Source organism: Haematobia irritans, chromosome 1 (assembly GCF_050003625.1).
Source record: "Haematobia irritans isolate KBUSLIRL chromosome 1, ASM5000362v1, whole genome shotgun sequence".
Classification (NCBI taxonomy): Eukaryota; Metazoa; Arthropoda; class Insecta; order Diptera; family Muscidae; genus Haematobia; species Haematobia irritans.
Window position 1 is genome coordinate 187502039 of NC_134397.1, and position 20281 is coordinate 187522319.

General features: G+C 34.3%; 2 protein-coding genes across 2 annotated transcripts; both read left to right on the forward strand.

Moving 5' to 3' along the window:
• The first annotated feature begins 2965 nt into the window (after positions 1-2965).
• Positions 2966-3826, forward strand: LOC142242965 (uncharacterized). The gene is made up of 2 exons (XM_075314429.1): positions 2966-3042; positions 3126-3826. Exons 1-2 carry the CDS (start codon positions 3028-3030, stop codon positions 3753-3755), a joined length of 645 nt encoding a protein of 214 aa, XP_075170544.1. The 5' UTR covers positions 2966-3027; the 3' UTR covers positions 3756-3826.
• A 6877-nt stretch (positions 3827-10703) lies between these two features.
• Positions 10704-11513, forward strand: LOC142242966 (uncharacterized). Its single transcript, XM_075314430.1, has 2 exons — positions 10704-10718; positions 10809-11513. The coding sequence occupies exons 1-2, from the start codon at positions 10704-10706 to the stop codon at positions 11511-11513; spliced, it is 720 nt and encodes a 239-aa protein (XP_075170545.1).
• The last annotated feature ends 8768 nt before the right edge of the window (positions 11514-20281 follow it).

Consider the following 20281-nt stretch of genomic DNA (forward strand, 5'->3'; position numbering starts at 1 on the left):
CCGATATGGCCCATTTGCAATACCATCCGACCTACATCAATAACAACTACTTGTGCCAAGTTTCAAGTCGATAACTTGTTTCGTTCGGAAGTTAGCATGATTTCCGAGGACGGACGGACGGACATGGCTAGATCGACTCAGAATTTCACCACGACCCAGAATATATATACTTTATGGGGTCTTAGACTAATATTTCGATATGGTGTATAAAAATCAAATCAAATTTGGATATAGCCCCAGTATATATACCGCCCGATTTCAACAAATGGGGTCGTATTGCACTTATTTACTAACCGATCGTCTTCAAATTGAAATAGATTCAGATTTGGATATAGCTCTCATATATATGTATCGCCGGGTTTGCCCAAACTTGACCATAATATCCTTATTTATTAGCCAAACTTACTCAAATTTTGATGTACAATTCGATCTAACTAAGATTTAGATATAGCTCTTACATATATAAATATTGTCCGAATTATACATATTTCACTATTTCCTATTTGTATACCCACCACCATAGAATGGTGACGGGGGTATAATAAGTTTGTCATTCCGTTTGTAACACATCGAAATATCGATTTCCGACTATATAAAGTATATATATTCTTGATCAGGGAGAAATTCTAAGACGATATAACGATGTCCGTCTGTCCGTCTGTCTGTCTGTCTTTTGTAATCACGCTACAGTCTTCAATAATGAAGCAATCGTACTGAAATTTTGCACAAACTCGTCTTTTGTCTACAGGCAGGTCAAGTTGGGCTTATAGAAATCGTAGTTTTTATCCAATTTGTCTGAAATTTGAAATCTAGAGGTATTTTATGACCATCAAAAGGTGTGCCGAAAATGGTGAGTATCGGTCCATGTTTTGGTATAGACCCCATATAGACCGATCTCCCGATTTTACTTCTTGGGCTTCTAGAATCCGAAGTTTTTATCCTATTTGCCTGAAATTCGAAATCTAGAGGTATTTTCGGGTCATAAAGAGGTGTGCCGAAAACGGTGAGTATCGGTCCATATTTTAGTATAGCCCCCATAAGAACGATCTCCCGATTTAAATCCTTGGGTTTCTAAAAGCCGTAGTTTTCTCTGATTTGCCCGAAATTGTAAATATTCTGGTATTTTAGGCTCACAAAAACGTGTATCGGATTAAGTTTTTATCGGACCATTTGGTAATGCCTCCATATAGACCGACTTCTCTTCTTGAGGGTGTAGAAGGCGCACTGACCATGAAAACTGCTTGAAACTCAATGTAAAATTTCCAGATTTTACTTCTACAGATTTAAGATTTCAAATCAAGACGTTATTTTATAATTTTCTTGCACACTTACAAAAGATGTTAACGATTCCTCTAAAACTCAAACAAAAATGGTTCTTATAAATCCAGAATCTGATATAGTCCTCATAGGTGAAATCTTTAAATTTATCTTCGGGAAGTGTCCTCAAGTCCTCAAGCCCTCCTGAAATTTCAAAGGAAACCCTAATATTTGGTTCATGGTGGTGGGTATTTAAGATTCGGCCCGGCCGAACTTAGTGCTGTATATAATTGTTATTAATGGACTCAATTTTAGTGCTATACTTATACTTTAGGTGAAATGAATTATATCTTCTATATGTAAGAAATCTCTAGCAAAAACTTGCAATTTCGACGACCTCCAGTAAAAATTCTTGAGCGGATATAATATCGTCTTTTTTGGGGCAAAAATCGGAAAATCGGCATTTGCTATTTTTTTGAGCAAAAAATCGCCAAAATGTAAATAAATCGGCAAAATTGGCAGTCCTGCTTATGAGTCTATATATGAGAGCTATGTCTAAATGTGAACTGATTTCTTCTCAAATCAATAGGGTTCTATTCTGATCCAAAACGCAAACTTGTGCCAAATTTGTAGTCAATTGGACTAGAGCTGCGATCTAGACTTTGATCACAAAAATGTGTTCACAGAGCGACGGACATGGCTAGAACGACTTAAAAGTCCAGTCTGAGCATTATTGCCAAAGAAACCATTCGTGTAATACACGAAGATATCATGAACTCCGCTTGCTATTTCTAATGCGGCACCTCAAATTAATTTTATTGCCAAATGCAATAAATTTAAGCATTGCACCTAAATATTTTACACTATCAGATATTGCTGCAATATTGGATAGTCTTGGTAATCCTAATGAACAGGAATATATCGGCTTCAGATGGTTTCTTGGAGCACTTAAAAGCAGACCACCATTGTAATTATTATTCATTTTAAATCCAGAAACGTTGTTCATCTCCATTAAGCATTTTAATGAGATCTACGAGATAATTGAGCATCATTAATCTAAATGCGGTATTGACAGGTGCACGCAGTTGTTATTCACATTTACATATTCATTTACATTGAGGTCTATTTTTAGAATGTAATCAAAAGCCTATCGGTAAGCTAAAGATAGACCTTGTTTGTAAAAATAAATTATGTATCTTCAAATTGGAATTAACTTTGTTACAGCCAACTAGTAAGGGTCCCTTACTTCCTCACTATGGTAATGTGGTGGCGATGGTGGGACATTATAACAACCGAATCGTTGAATATTCATGGAAAATTGTTTGCTATGACTAATGGCCAATGCAATTCCATACAAAAGAAATTCCAGACAAGATCATTGACCTAGTCGATCGAAATGCCCAAATCAGACAGTAAACTTGTAATGCCGCCAAACATTCAAAGGGTCAACATAATTTACAAAGTCGAGAAAAAAAATGGAGATTCCCAACATTTGAGGAATTCTTTTGTAGGCGTCTGGTTTCTTCTTTTTTCTTTTAATTCCATCCAAGAAAAAACGAATTCACTTTAATTACAATAATCGTTGACTTCATAGCAACTCCGCTAAGTAACCCAGTGGGTTAGGTTTGCTGAAGCAAAAAAAAAAAACTAAAACTGTTTTTCTGTATAAAAGAGGTCGTAACCCAATTTGAGGTATACAGAAACAGTTGTGAGTTCAAGTAGCAAGAATCTTGAGAACTAAACAAACCAAAAAACCCCCAAATTTACAATATGCGTGCTTTTATTGTAAGTCTTTACACGGATATGGAATAATAAAAATGGATTACGATTACAATTGGATTATTAACTGAGCCTTTAACTCATTTTAGGTTTTGTGCTTGGTTGCCGTAGCTTGTGCCGAAAATTCCGGCTATAACTATCAACCCGATAGTCCAGCATCTTTCCCAAGTGGTGATGGTGGTGCCGTCTCCAATGATGCTGCTTCAACATATGCTGCTCCAGTTGCTGAATTCGAAAAGGAATTCTATACCTTCTCAGCCAATGATGCAGAATTCGATGATGCCAATGCCGAACGTGCTGTCAATAGTGTGAAACAAGGTCTCCGTGTTGTCTTCATCAAGGGTCCCGAAAACAAGGGTCTCGAGGAGGCTGCCCTTGCCTTGGCCAAGCAATCTGCCCAACAACAAACTGCCATCTATGTCCTCAACAAACAAGCCGATATTGGGGATTTGGCCAACAAACTCAATGCTGCCAACAGCGCTAGCAACAACAAACCCGAAGTCCACTTTGTCAAATACCGCACTGCTGAGGATGCTGCCAATGCCCAACGTACCATCCAAGGACAATACGATGCTTTGGGAGGTAAATCCCAAAATATCAATGGTGGTGTTGCTCCTGTTCTCAACTTTGCTTCTCAAGCCGCTACACGTAGTGCTCCAGCTCCCCAAACACCCCAAGGCGCTTACTTGCCTTCAGCTTTGTTCCGTTTCCGCCATTAAGAGTGAAATGTAATAGCCAAAGAGACTGAGATGACTCACTACTGATTTTGTTATAAATTTAATTTTAAGTTGTTGATTATTGAATAAACAAATTGTTTTGTTTTTATGAATTGAATATAATTTCGTGTGTTATTGGAATAATTTTGCAAGGGCTAACTGGAATTTGGCAAAGACCTTAAAATTGTGGGCAAAGGCGAGTAATTTTCGAATTGGCATAACGACACACATAAGATTATGTTCAGTGTAACCGTAGAGTATTTCTAGAAAGTGCCACTGAGTCGCAATGGTTAGCATGCCCTTCTTCCATATAAAGGGTCATGGGTCCCAGCTTCGTTTAAGCACCAAAAAGTTTTTCAGGGGTGGACCATCTCTTCTCTTCAATGCTGGTAACATTTCTGATTTTTTTAAAGATTCTCTAAGTGGTTGCAGCGCAATGTGAATCGCCGTTCGGAATCGGCTATAAAAAGGAGACCTCTTGTCATAGAGCTAAGGATAGAACCGGGGAGCACTCATTGATAAGCGATAAGTTCACACCAATAGACTATAGTCTAAGTGAACCTAATATAACGGGCTGCCGCTATACCTAGCCTAAGCTTCTAAACTAAATTATACCTGCACGACCTTGTACACGCAAAGAAAAAAAAAAAAACCTTTGGAAAACGTGTACCGAAAACGTTTTTCTTTTGTTAGAGTTTTTTGAATTGCTTCGAAAATTTTAAACTTTTATCACCAAAAAAATTCGTTTGTTACAAAATTTTTATTTTTTCAATAAAAAAAGTTATTTTTGAAACAACAACACAGTCCATTTCGTTTATATCAAACACTGTTCTTTTCCGACTTTAGGTCTTTAATAAGACACAGTTTACAGTTCAAAATTTAATATACTACAATGTAATGTTGAACATTTTTTCGGAATCTTCCGAACATATCTGGAATATATGTAAAAAAAAAACAAAAAAAAAAACTTTGGTCGAAGCGGGGATCGAACCCACGACCCTTGGCATGCAAGTCGGACGTAGCAACCACTGCTCCACGGTGCCAAACTAAATGTTTGTTTCTGTTAAATAAACTTTGTTTATTCGGTTGATGGGCGCCGCAAGCTATGCTATATAAATATAACTTATATGGATATTTATATATTGATGACCATAACAGGTACATAGCTCAGTGGTTAGTGTGTTGGCTTACAAAGTGCATGGTCCGCGGTTCGATTCTCCGTCCAGGCGAAAGGTAAAAAAATTTTAAAAATTTATAAAATCGTATAATTTCTTCTACATTGTTGGTATTACAGAAAAAGGTGCTAAGAACTAAAAAACTTCGTGGAAGTGAGAAAGATGTGAGGGAAAATGCAATTAGCCAGAAAAAATTTTTTTTGAGTTAGTCTTTATGAAATTGTTTTTACATCCTGGAAAAGAATAAACGTTTATCACAAAAAGTATATACGTTTCTTCCAAATGCACTTCCTTTCAACGAAAAGCAAATGAGAAACGAACTTTGTTTGTCTAAAATTTCGTTTGGGAGGAAAGAATTATTTTTTTGCGTGTAGATCTACATTTTCAACTCTATCTTAAATCCTTAAAATTTGTAGGGTGAAATAAATAAAGGTTTATGGTCCCATATACACATATTTATTTATAATCTTGAACCGCTCTGAGAAAACAAAGTTCGCTCCGCTCCCAGATAAAAACTAACTCCACTGCACGCTCCATTCCGTATCCATGTTCTGAACCGATTTGTACAACATTTCTTAAAATTTCTACTAAATCTCTGGGCTTAAAGTTTAAACTTATGCACAATATTGTAAAATAAATCGAAGTAAAAATATGATCTTCGTGGCACAGTTGCCACTCGAGCCAAAAATAATCTACCAAAGTTTGGAGATTTTACTAAACAAAAAACTCTTATTTTGTAAAATTTTACTTCAATAGAAAATTTGGTCAACATTTTATTTCCACAGAAAATTTTCTCATCATTTTATTTCTATAGAAAATTTTCTCAAAATTTTCTTTCTATAGAAAAGTTTCGCAAAATGTCATTTCTCTAGACAATTTTCTCATCATTTTATTTCTATAGAAAATTTTCTCAAAATTTTCTTTCTATAGAAAAGTTTCGCAAAATGTTATTTCTCTAGACAATTTTCTCAAAATTTTATTTCTATAGAAAATTTTCTCAAAGTTTTATTTTTATAGAAAAATTTCTCAAAATTTTATTTCAATAAACAATTTTCTCAAAATTTTATTTCTATAGAAATTTGGTCACTATTTTTTTTTCTATAAAAAAATTTGGTCCATATTTTATTTCTATAGGAAGTTTTGTAAAAATTTTGTTTCTATAGAACATTTTCTCAAAATTTTATTTTTATAGAAAATGTTCTCAAAATTTTATTTCAATAAAATTTTTTCTCAAAATTGTATTTCTATAGAAAATTTGGTCGCCATTTTATTTCTATAAGAAATTGTTCATATTTACCAGCCAACAAACTTTTATTTTTTTATTATTTATTTCAATAGAAAATTTGGTCAACATTTTATTTCCACAAAAAATTTTCTCAAAATTTTATTTTTATAGAAAAATTTCTCAAAATTTTATTTTAATAAAAATTTTTCTCAAAATTTTAATTCTATAAAAAATTTGGTCACTATTTTTTTTCTATAAAAAAATTTGGTCAATATTTTATTTCTATAGGAAATTTTGTAACCATTTTTTTCTATAGAAAATTTTCTCAAAATTTTATTTCAATAAAAATTTTTCTCAAAATTGTATTTCTATAGAAAATTTGGTCACCATTTTATTTCTATAGGAAATTGGTCATATTTACCAACCAACAAACTTTTATTTTTTATTATTTATTTCAATAGAAAATTTGGTCAACATTTTATTTCCACAGAAAATTTTCTCAATTTGGTCAACATTTTATTTCCACAGAAAATTTTCTCAACATTTTATTTCTATAGAAAATTTTCCTAAAATTTTCTTTCTATAGAAAATTTTTGCAAAATTTTATTTCTATAGACAATTTTCTCAACATTGTATTTCTAAAGAAAATTTTCTCAAAGTTTTATTTTTTATAGAGAAATTTTTCAAAATATTATTTCTAAAAAATTTTTGGTCAATATTTTATTTCTATAGAAAATTTTCTCAAAATTTTATTTTTATAGTAAATTTTCTCAAAATTTTATTTTATTAAAAAAAAAAAAAATCTCAAAATTGTATTTCTATAGAAAATTTTGTCACCATTTTATTTCTATAAAAAAATTTGCCATTTCTATAGGAAATTTCGTCAAAATTTTATTTCTGTAGAAAATTTGCTTTCTATAGAAAATTTTGTCATAATTTTATTTCTATAGAAAATTTTGTCAAAATTATATTCCTCCAGAAAATTTTGTCAAAATTGCATTTCTATATAAAATTTTCTCAAAATATTATTACTATAGAACATTTTGTCTCAATTTTATTTCTATAGAAAATTTGTCAACATTTTATTTCTATTGAAATTTTTGTTAAAATTTTATTTCTATAGAAAATTGATGTATATCAAAATATCAAGAATTCTACCAATGTATCGAACAGTAAAAAATCTTTTAAAATTTTTGGTAGAATTCTGCCAATTGTGGCATGCTCCGTAGTTATATGTGTGAAAAGTGATCCTAGGTCGATCGGTATATATTTTTTAGAGCATTAAATCAATATTTCTGCTAGGCACATTTTTTGCAGATCAAAGTTATTATACTCTCTGACCACTTTGTGATTTAGATAATAGAATATACTTATTATCTCTAATAACGCTGCAAAAATTGGTCCATAATTTCTATAGAATCTATTATTTTTATCGAGTACTAAATTTCAACAGAATCGAATGAAATGTGCTCCTTCAAGAGGCACAAGAAATCTAATCTGGGCATCGGCTTAAATGAAGGCTATAGACTATACACGGAATTAGGAAATTTCTCTTAGGTCCTCTTGGATCTTGTAATTAAATAATGTTTAAGCAATATACATGTCTGACTGTACATGTTTCCGTTCGGGCGAATGAACTTTTCCACAGCCTTTAGTATAGATCTGGCTGTGATAGATAACTCAATATTGGGTCCTACAAGGACGAAAACGACTGCTTTTCATATGATTGGGTGTAAAAATTATATGTTTGGAACTCAAATTTTTTAACACAATATTTTTAAGTGCAAGCATATAATGTTAATAAACTAGCATAAAATGTTTGGGACATATATGTTAATATGTTAGAATATATTATGTTTGGGACGTAAACTTTTTGTAAATATAATATGCTATAAACATATATGTGTTTAGAAAGAGAGACCTAGAGAATATGCTGCAAGTAAAATAATAATGGAAGTAACCAATTGGCGCTTTAGAAATATATCCACACATAGAAAATTTCATTAATTTTTTTTTTACCAGTGTATGCTTTAAGGTGAAACATAATATGTTTGAATAATACATAAGATATTTTGTTTGGACCAATCCTGAAAATATATATGCTTGAAGCAAAATGTGTGTGTTTTTTGAGGGTGAATGTTATATGCAAATTTCTATTAGATAATACAAATAGGAATTATCCTCCTAAAAATTTAATCATCTCTACTCCCACTGTACATCATCGCTTGATATATCTAAATATATTTAGAGCTCATATATAACGATCGACTTAGAATCAACTCCTGAGTCGATCTAGCGCTTGGTGTCCGTCCGTCTGTCTGTCTGTCCATCCGTCCGTCCGTCCGTCCGTCCGTCTGTCCATGTATTTTGCAGGACTCCGGTCGCAATTATTAACCGATTTTGATGACATGTGGGGTGTTTTTTGGACACAAGGAGGAACGCTATTGAATTTGGAAGACATCGGGTCAAATTTAAATATTGCTCCCATATATATTAGAGGTGTGCACGTAAGTAATATTTTACTCACGCACACTCACGACGGAAAAATCTTACTCACGCACGATATTGTTTGAAAAGAAAATTTGTAAAATACCGTGACTCACGAAAAATATTGTGGTGAAATGAGCACGGAGGAGGGAGAACGCAGTGGACGCCCGAAAGAGGTGGTTTCCGACGAAAACATCAAAAAAATTCACAAAATGATTTTGAATGACCGTAAAATGAAGTTGATCGAGATAGCAGAGGCCTTAAAATGTCGCACGCACACTCACGAAAACAATTATTTTCGAGACTCACGCTCACGCACGACTTTTGTTTTGTTAATCACGCACACTCACGCCGTTGCCATCAGCGTGAGTCACGGCAAAACTCTCGATATCCACAAATGGGTTCACGTTTTTTCCAACCGATCATCGTCATAGTTGGCACGAAGTAATCTTTTTCATCACCCTTTACCCGGTCGTACTCAAATGAAGCACAAAATTTACCCTAATAAATCTATTTTTGATCAAAATAGCCTTATCTGTTAACTCAAATTTAGCAAAAGGTAACCTTCTGTGGTATCAACCAAACCTGCTAAATATCATATAAATCGGTTCAGATTTTGATATAGCTCCCATATATAAGAATCGCCCAATTTTCAAAAATTTGACTAATAATCCTATTTTTGACCAAAATATCCTTATTTATTACCCGATCGTACACAAATTATGCACAAGGTAAACTTCTGTGGCATCAACCAAACCTGGCAAATATTACCAAAATCGGTTCAGATTTAGATATAGCTCCCACATATATGTATTGCACGATTTTGAAAAATTACCCCCTAATAACCATATTTTTGACCACACGCAGAGAAGGAATATGTTCACCTCAACTATGTTTCGAGAGCAAAATGTTATTTTTGACCATGGAAGAGGCCTCATTTATTAAAAGATCTTACTCAAAGTTAGCACAAGGTAACCTTCTGTGGTATCAATTAAGCCTGCAAATTATTATCCAAATTGGTTCAGATTTAAATATAGCTCCCATATAGATGCATAGATCGATTTTCCCAAATTTTGCCATAATACTCTTATTTATAAACCAATAGTACTCATATTTAAAATTTTGATATATTAGACTATCGCATTTAGACATATCTGTAGCTTTTAAATAAATGTATTGTCCGGTTTTCTCAAATTTAGTTTTATACCCAAACTAATTGAAAGATTTCCTCTTTTTTCAATAATGGAATCAATATTAGTGGCATACTAACTCTCTGTTCGCAAAATTAACTATAGCTTCTAATATCACACATTTCTGTTCAGATTGTGATAAAACTCCCATAAACATGTACACCTTAATGTTCTTAAATATGGAAACGCGGTTTATTCTGCAAACCGGTAGTAATGATACCCCACAAATGCTTAGGTTTACTAATTCAGTAGGGGTGGTTTAGGGTATGATATAGTCGGGTGGTTTAGGGTATAGCACTGCCTACTTTATTGTATCCCAAAAGGCGTATCTCAGCTCATACTGCTCTTATATATTTTGCTGGGTTATTAACAGTTTTCAAAAAAATCTGGAGCAATTTATTTGTGGGTGTTCGTCCGTCTGCTCATCTATGTATATTTTGCATGATAAAGGTGGGATATTTTTTTTTTTAATTTAAGACTAATGTGCATCAGAAAAGTTGATAAGCTTAGCGAGCAGCATATTTTTGTTATGAAATAGAAAAAAAATCAAAATCTAATGCCTTGCCTTTACTATTGTCGATGATGATTCATTTTATTAATGCTGGGGCGTTGCAAAAAACCATCAATGTCAATCTTAGGTTTCGCAGTAATATGCGAAATAGTTAATCGATTAAAACCACAATCAAACCAAATTTAAATTTACACTAATGTTCGCTCTATATTTCTCTATATGGCTACACCAAGTAAGTGAATGAAATTTGAGGACCAATCTTAAGAAATATGACAGAGTATAAAAGATATGAAGCCAAAATGAAGAGTATACACAAATCTTTCAGTCTTCGAATAGAAAGAATCACAAGAATTAAACAACAAAATGCGCGCTTTTATTGTAAGTGTAACCACTAAAGAAGGAATTTTTATTTGGTATTTAAATTTTGTTCATAATATAATTGTCTTTTGTTCTATTTTTGTGTTTTAGGTCCTGTGTTTACTTGCCGTTGCATGTGCTGACCATTCTGGTTATAACTATCAACCTGTTGGTCAGTCGGGTAGTGGACTGTCATTTGCACCAGGTGCTGCTGGATTTGGCAGCACTGGTGGCGGATATGTCAGTACTGGTGGCAATGGATTTGGCAGCACTGCTCCTGGATTCAGTGGCGGCAATACTGGAGCCTTATATTCCGCACCCGCAGAATACCAAAAGGAGTTTTATTCTTTCTCTGCTCCCGAAGATGATTTCGATGACGTTAATGCTATACAACGTGCCGTCGGTAGTCTGAAGCAAGGACTTCGTGTCGTCTTCATCAAGGGTCCCGAAAATAATGGTCTCGAAAATGCTGCCCTTGCTTTGGCCAAACAGGCTGCCCAACAACAAACTGCCATTTATGTTCTCAACAAACAAACCGATCTTGGAGAATTTGCAAATAAACTCAATGCAGTGCACAGCGGCAATAACTTTCGGCCCGAAGTCCACTTTGTCAAATACCGCACACCTGAAGATGCCGCAAATGCCCAACGTGCCATCCAAGGCCAATATGACTCGTTGGGAGGTAGTTCTCATAATTTCAATGGTGGTGTTGCTCCTGTTATTAACTTTGCCTCGCAAGCTCCAATCCATACCCCTGCTCCACAAACCCCTCAGAACGCTTACTTGCCTTCTTCGGTATTCCGTTACCGCTTGTAAGTTTCGCAGATCACTTAAGCTGTAAATAGACTGACTCATTGTGTTTCGAATCATTTTAGTTAATACTTAGTATGAATAAATATTGTTGTATATTTTTAAAAATTTATTTCCTCACTGGAGTTTTATTGAGCATATCAAACCATCAATTTCTAGAAAAAGCATACAGCATTGCTGATAAAACTAAATAATTTGGGGAAACATCAGTGACATCATATCTCGGTTTTGGATTTTTTAAAACATTCTTGAGCTAAAGACATTTTTCCGATTTACATGTGCTCTAAAACGGAAATAGATACACTAACCGAACACACAAAAAAATTTCACGAAAATTTTTCCAAGTAAAATTTTAATTGAGTTTTAAAAAATATTCAATTAAAAATTTAATTGATTCAACAAATTTTTTAATTGAAACAAAAATCAGTCACAAAAATAATAGTATCAATTAATTTTTTAATTGGATCAATTAACTTTTTAGTTGACCTTCAATTAATTTTTTAATTGATACTATCATTTCTGTGATTGAAGACATTTCAATTAAAAATTAATTGGATCAATTAATTTCGTGATTGGATTAAACAAAAAAAAATTTTGTGTGAATTTAAATCTTGGCGAGACGGTTTGTATGGGCGCTATATATAATTATCGACCGATTTGGGCTATTTTTGGCATGGTGGTGAGAAAGCATATCCCAACTACGCGTACCAAATTGGATGAAATTTGCTCTTCTAAGAAAAAGTCCAGAAGTCAAAATTTGGGGGCTATACCTAAAAGTGGTTCGATATGACCAATACCATCCAACCTACATTAATAACAAATGTACTTGTATAAAGCTTCAAGTCGATGCCTTGAGCCGTGCGGAAGTTAACGTAATTTCAATAGACGAACGGACAGACTGATAGACATCTCAAATTGACTCGACATTTTACCACCACCCAAAATATATACACTTTATGGAGTCAGAGACCTATATTTCGATTTTTTACAAATGAAATGCCAAGTTATGTTGGTATACCCCCATTGTGTTACATTTTGTAACACACTGATTAATCGAAGTATTGCCCATTGTAATATTTTGATGTTGCTTTTCCCTCTTTTTGGCACCATTGCACTCGTCTTTTGACTCAATTTTGGACTTCCTCATAAGAACGAAAATGCTGATCAACCACGTCATACGCTAACGATCAGAAAAAGTGATAAACACAAGTAGCAATATCTGGGATATACAGCGGATGCGGTAGGACTTCCTGTGATCTGTGTATACAGTCATTGATCCCACCAAATACACAGCTTTATTCCATGGATATTCTGCTTTGCCGTGGATGTTAAGGCATGATTGGTGAAACTATATGGATCCACTTTTCATCACCACTAATGATGCGATAAAAAAGCATATCTTTTATCGCGTTTAGGGCAGATTTTCGATATCTTCACGTTGTTGCTGTTTTGTGGGCACGAAGTAAGTTTGGCCAGGCCGAAAATTATGTACTCCCCACATGGCATGCAGAAATGAGTACATAATTATTTTATTTTTCATGTCTAAACGAATAAAACAAGCAGTAACAAAGAAACTCAAATTAATTTTATTTTTCCTTTATTCCTTCTTAAATTCTAAACAAAACAAAAAAAAAACAAGTATATACGGCCGTAAGTTCGGCCAGGCCGAATCTTATGTACCCTCCACCATGGATTGCGTAGAAACTTCTACGAAAGACTGTCATCCACAAATTTCAACTCACATGGTTGTTAAATATCATATGCTTCCACCACGTACCAAATTTCAACCAGATCGGATGAATTTTGTTCTTCTAAGAGGCTCCGGAGGTCAAATCTGGTGATCGGTTTATATGGAAACTATATATTATTATGGACTGATAGGAACCAATTCCTGCATGGTTGGTAGATACCCTATACTAACATCACATACCACATTTCAACTGAATGGGAAGAATTTTGCTCTTCCAAGGTGCTCCGGAGGTCAAATCTGGGGATCGGTTTATATGGGGCCTATATATAATTATGGACCGATATCGACCAATTTTTGCATGGGTGTTTGAGGCCATATATTAATATCACGTACCAAATTTCAACTGAAACAGATGAATTTTGGTCTTCTAAGAGTCTCCGGAGGTCAAATCTGGTGATCGGTTTATATGGGGGCTATGTATAATTATGGACCGATATGAACCAATTTTTGCATGGTTGTTAGAGACCATATACTAACACCATGTACCAAATTTCAGCCGGATCGCATGCAATTTGCTTCTCTTAGAGGCTCCTCAAGCCAAATCGGGGGATCGGTTTATATGGGGGCTATATATAATTATGGACCGATGCGAACCAATTTTTGCATGATTGTTAGAGACCATATACTAACACCATGTACCAAATTTCAGCCGGATCGGATGAAATTTGCTTCTCTTAGAGGCCTCGCAAGCCAAATTTGAGGGTCCGTTTATATGGGGGCTATACGTAAAAGTGGACCGATATGGCCTATTTGCAATACCACCCGACCTACATCAATAAAAACTACTTGTGCCAAGTTTCAAGTCGATAGCTTGTTTCGTTCGGAAGTTAGCGTGATATCAACAGACGGACGGACGGACGGACATGCTCAGATCGACTCAGAATTGCACCACGACCCAGAATATTTATACTTTATGGGGTCTTAGAGCAATATTTCGATGTGTTACAAACGGAATGACAAAGTTAATATACCCCCCATCCTATGGTGGAGGGTATAAAAACTCAAAACAACCCAGCAAAAACAAGTACATACGGCCGTAAGTTCGGCCAGGCCGAAGCTTATGTACCCTCCATCATGGATTGCGTAGAAACTTCATCTAAGCACTGCCATCCACAATCGAATTACTTAAGTTGCGGTAACGCTTGCCCATGGCAAGGTATCTTAAAACCTCCTAACACCATCTTCTAAATTGTATGTAAGTCCATACGTGGTATATATTAAACCAAAAAAGATCGATCCAATACGTATATAATTCAGTTTGACAAAGTAGACATAAAATTTTGACAAAATTTTCTATAGAAATAAAATTTTCACAAAATTTTCTAAAGAAATAAAAATTTTGACAAAAATTTCTACAGAAATAAAATTTTAACAAAATTTTCTATAGAAATAAACTTTTGACAAAATTTTCTATAGAACTAAAATCTTGGTAGATTATTTTTGGCTCGAGTGGCAACCATGATTATGAACCGAATAAAATTAAAACAAAATTTTCTATAGAAATAAAATTTTGACAAAATTTTCTATAGAAATAAAATTTTGACAATGATGAAAATTTTATTATGAACCGAATAAAATTTTAACAATATTTTCTCTAGAAACAAAATTTGACAAAATTTTCTATAGAAATAAAATTTGGACAAAATTTTCTATAGAAATAAAATTTTGGTAGATTATTTTTGGCTCTAGTGGCAACCATGATTATGAACCGATATGGACCAATTTTTGTGTGATTGGACCAATTTTGGTATGGTTGTTAGCGACCATATACTAACACCACGTTCCTAATTTGGACCGGATCGGATGAATTTTGCTCCTCCAAGAGGCTCCGGAGGTCAAATCTGGAGAATGTTTTATATTGGGGCTATATATAATTATGGACCGATATGGACCAATTCTGGCACGGTTGTTAAAGATCATATACTTACACCATGTTCCAAATTACAACCGGATTGGATGAAATTTGCTTCTCTTGGAGACTTCGCAACCCAAATCTGGGGATCGGTTTATATAAGGGCTATATATAATTATGAACCGAAGTGGACCAATTTTTGCATGGTTGTTAGAGACCATATACCAATATCATGTGCCAAATATCAGGCGGATCGGCTGAAATTTGCTACTCTTTGAGGCTCCGCAACCCAAATCTGGGGATCGGTTTATATGGGGGCTATATATAATTATGGACCGATATGGACCAATTTTTGCATGGTTGTTAGAGACCATATACCAACACCATGTAGCAAATTTCAGCGGGATCGGATGAAATTTGCTTCTCTTTTAGGCTCCGTAAGCCAAATCTGGGGATCGGTTTATATGGGGACTATATATAATTATGGACCGATGTGGACCAATTTTTGCATGATTGTTACAGACCATATACCAACACCATGTAGCAAATTTCAGCCGGATCGGAAGAAATATGCTTCTCTTAGAGGCTCCACAAGCCAAATCTGGGGATCGGTTTATATAGGGGCTATATATAATTAAGGACCGATATGGACCAATTTTGCATGGTTGTTAGAGACCATATACCAACATCATGTACCAAATTTCAGCCGGATCGGATGAAATTTTCTTCTCTTTGAGGCTCCGCAAGCCAAATCTGGGGATCGGTTTATATGGGGGCTATATATAATTATGGACCAATGTGGACCAATTTTTGCATGGTTGTTAGAGACCATATACCAACACCATATACCAAATTTCAGCCGGATCGGATGAAATATGCTTCTGTTAGAGGCTCCACAAGTCAAATCTGAGGGTCCCTTAATATGGGGGCTATACGTAAAAGTGGACCGATATAACCCATTTTCAATACCATCCGACCTACATCGATAACAACTACTTGTGCCAAGTTTCAAGTCGATAGCTTGTTTCGTTCGGAAGTTAGCGTGATTTCAACAGACGGACGGACGGACGGACATGCTTAGATCGACTCAGAATTTCACCACGACCCAGAATATATATACTTTATGGGGTCTTAGAGCAATATTTCGATGTGTTACAAACGGAATGACAAAGTTAATATACCCCCATCCTATGATGGAGGGTATAAAAATTGGAAGTTGTTCCACAAACATTTCTTTTAAAGCCCATCGAGTTTTTTCAACTTCCGATGCAGTTCTTTTGGACAAGTCCACAAACATTTCTTCTACAGCGCATAGTGGGATCCCCCAATAATTTTTTTTTTTCACTTCCGATGCAGTCCTTTTCGACAAGTGCACAAACATTTCTTCTAAAGCTCATCTTGGGATCCCCCAATGATTTTTTTTCTACTTCCGATGCAGTCCTTGTGGACAAGTATTAGAAAGAACGCAATCAGGCTATTTTAAGTGCAAATTTTGTATAATTAAATTTTACAAAAAATAGAAAACTAATAAAAAACTAAAAAAAAATAAAAATTAATAAAAAAGTAAAAAAATAATAATAAAAAAAAATAATTTCATCCCCGCTGGGATTTGAACCTGTGCCGTTTGACTTTTTCGCTTCCATGGAAGTTCTTTTGAGAAGGTTTTGCAAATTAAGAGAATTTTTAATTTTTTTGTTGATTTTTAATGGAAAAATATATTTATACGGAAATATATGCCGAAAATAAAAAATAAAAACCATGCATGCTATAAAAATATAATTTTTTTTAGAAAAATATTTGATAAAAAAATTGCCGCTGGTGAGATTTGAACCTGTGTTTCTTATTTTTTCGTTCATACTAATAAAGAACATCTCGAGAAGCAATTAGAATGTTATTCCTTGGTGTCGTATTACGATCATATCACAAACATTTGAATTGACCTTTCGACGCTTTATGTTCAGTGGCGTTTGTGGCTGAGTGTGCTAAGGCGTTCTGTTATGGTGCCAGCAAACCCAGGATCAACCCCTGGTCGGAGCGAAAAAGTTTTTCAAATTGTAAAAATTAGATAATAGGAAAACAATTGTGTAATAAAACATATTGATGAAAAAAAAGTGAAATTGGTTGAAAAAAAAATCGTTTTTTAAATTTCTTAATTCAAATTAACTTCCAGGGCACAACTTCTAAAGCAATGCAAATGATCCAAAAAGGGAGTACTTCCGTCCTATGACAAGTCCATGTAACATTCATTGGAGATGATCCAAGTTTGCACTACTTCCGGATCACAGATTGGGGATCCAAACTACTTTTTTTGGAAGCTCTTTTTTTGCTGGGAAAGAATGCAGAGAGATAAATAAACATAGCAAAATAAACTCACATGTACTCAATTTTTCTATACCGGTATCAGTTGGAACATTTTCTAGTACACTGAAAAAAAAAAGCATACTCGGCTCCAAAGATTTTGTCTTTACTTTAAAAAATTGGGTATTGATTCCGAGCCAAAGAAGCGGAGAATACAAGTAAGGATACTTTTAAGACACAATTCTCTTTTAAATTTAGGTTTTGTGTACTTGCTTCTAGGAAGCAAATTTTAAATTTCCCTCTCTCAGCTTTTTTTCTTCATATGCTATCAAAGTCCTTTAAAAACGAGTTAACGGCAACTTTATTTTCCAAATTAGGACTCGACTTTCAGTAGAAATTATGCTATGTTTGAAGTAAAAAACTTCTTTAAAAAAAAGTTTTGAAAAACATGTCCTATATTTGAACGATTTTTTGCTTTGTAGTCAAGATGCAAAAAGACAACAAATTTAAAGACAATTTTATTAAATTTAAAGAATTTTTCTGAATTATTAAAGTCAAGTTGACTTTAGCTTATAAATTTTTTCTTTTATGTTAAGATACCCATTTTTAAGTCAAATCACTTAATTATAAGGACAATACGACTTCATTGAAAAGTTTATCGACTTTTGGACAAGGAAAATAACTTTATTTTAGAAAAATGCGTCTTCTATGCTAAGCATTCGTATTCGTATTTTAAAGACATAAAATCTTTGATATCACGACAATATTTTTTCAGTGTACTTTGTCCATAACCCTTTATTATACCCTCCATCATAGGATGGGGGTATATTAACTTTGTCATTCCGTTTGTAACACATCGAAATATTGCTCTAAGACCCCATAAAGTATATAGATTCTGGGTCGTGGTGAAATTCTGAGTCGATCTAAGCATGTCCGTCCGTCCGTCTGTTGAAATCACGCTAACTTCCGAACGAAACAAGCTATCGACTTGAAACTTGGCACAAGTAGTTGTTATCGATGTAGGTCGAATGGTATTAAAAATGGGCCATATCGGTCCACTTTTACGTATAGCCCCCATATAAAGGGACCCTCAGATTTGAATTGTGGAGCCTCTAACAGAAGCATATTTCATCCGATCCGGCTGAAATTTGGTATATGGTGTTGGTATATGGTCACTAACAACCATGCAAAAATTGGTCCATATTGGTCCATAATTATATATAGCCCCCATATAAACCGATCCCCAGATTTGGCTTGCGGGGCCTAAAAGAGAAGCAAATTTCATCCGATCCGGCTGAAATTTGCTACAAGGTGTTGGTATATGGTCTCTAACAACCATGCAAAAATTGGTTCACATCGGTCCATAATTATATATAGCCCCTATATAAACCGATCCCCAGATTTGGCTTGTGGAGCCTCTAAGAGAAGCATATTTCTTCCGATCCGGCTGAAATTTGCTACATGGTGTTGGTACATGGTCTGTAACAATCATGCAAAAATTGGTTCACATCGGTCCATAATTATATATAGTCCCCATATAAACCGATCCCCAGATTTGGCTTACGGAGCCTAAAAGAGAAGCAAATTTCATCCGATCCGGCTGAAATTTGCTACATGGTGTTGGTATATGGTCTCTAACAACCATGCAAAAATTGGTCCACATCGGTCCATAATTATATATAGCCCCCATATAAACCGATCCCCAGATTTGGGTTGCGGAGCCTCAAAGAGAAGCACATTTCAGCCGATCCGCCTGATATTTGGTACATGATATTGGTATATGGTCTCTAACAACCATGCAAAAATTGGTCCACTTCGGTTCATAATTATATATAGCCCCCATATAAACCGATCCCCAGATTTGGGTTGCGAAGTCTCCAAGAGAAGCAAATTTCATCCAATCCGGTTGTAATTTGGAACATGGTGTAAGTATATGATCTTTAACAACCGTGCCAGAATTGGTCCATATCGGTCCATAATTATATATAGCCCCAATATAAAACATTCTCCAGATTTGACCTCCGGAGCCTCTTGGAGGAGCAAAATTCATCCGATCCGGTCCAAATTAGGAACGTGGTGTTAGTATATGGTCGCTAACAACCATACCAAAATTGGTCCAATCACACAAAAATTGGTCCATATCGGTTCATAATCATGGTTGCCACTAGAGCCAAAAATAATCTACCAAAATTTTATTTCTATAGAAAATTTTGTCAAAATTTTATTTCTATAGAAAATTTTGTCAAATTTTATTTCTAAAGAAAATTTTGTTAAAATTTTATTCGGTTCATAATAAAATTTTCCTCATTGTCAAAATTTTATTTCTATAGAAAATTTTGTTTTAATTTTATTCGGTTCATAATCATGGTTGCCACTCGAGCCAAAAATAATCTACCAAGATTTTAGTTCTATAGAAAATTTTGTCAAAAGTTTATTTCTATAGAAAATTTTGTTAAAATTTTATTTCTGTAGAAATTTTTGTCAAAATTTTTATTTCTTTAGAAAATTTTGTGAAAATTTTATTTCTATAGAAAATTTTGTCAAAATTTTATGTCTACTTTGTCAAACTGAATTATATACGTATTGGATCGATCTTTTTTGGTTTAATATATACCACGTATGGACTTACATACAATTTAGAAGATGGTGTTAGGAGGTTTTAAGATACCTTGCCATGGGCAAGCGTTACCGCAACTTAAGTAATTCGATTGTGGATGGCAGTGCTTAGATGAAGTTTCTACGCAATCCATGATGGAGGGTACATAAGCTTCGGCCTGGCCGAACTTACGGCCGTATGTACTTGTTTTTAATACCATATTTCTACGTTTTTGCATACTTTCAACAAATTCCTGTATAATTTCATCTGGTATATTC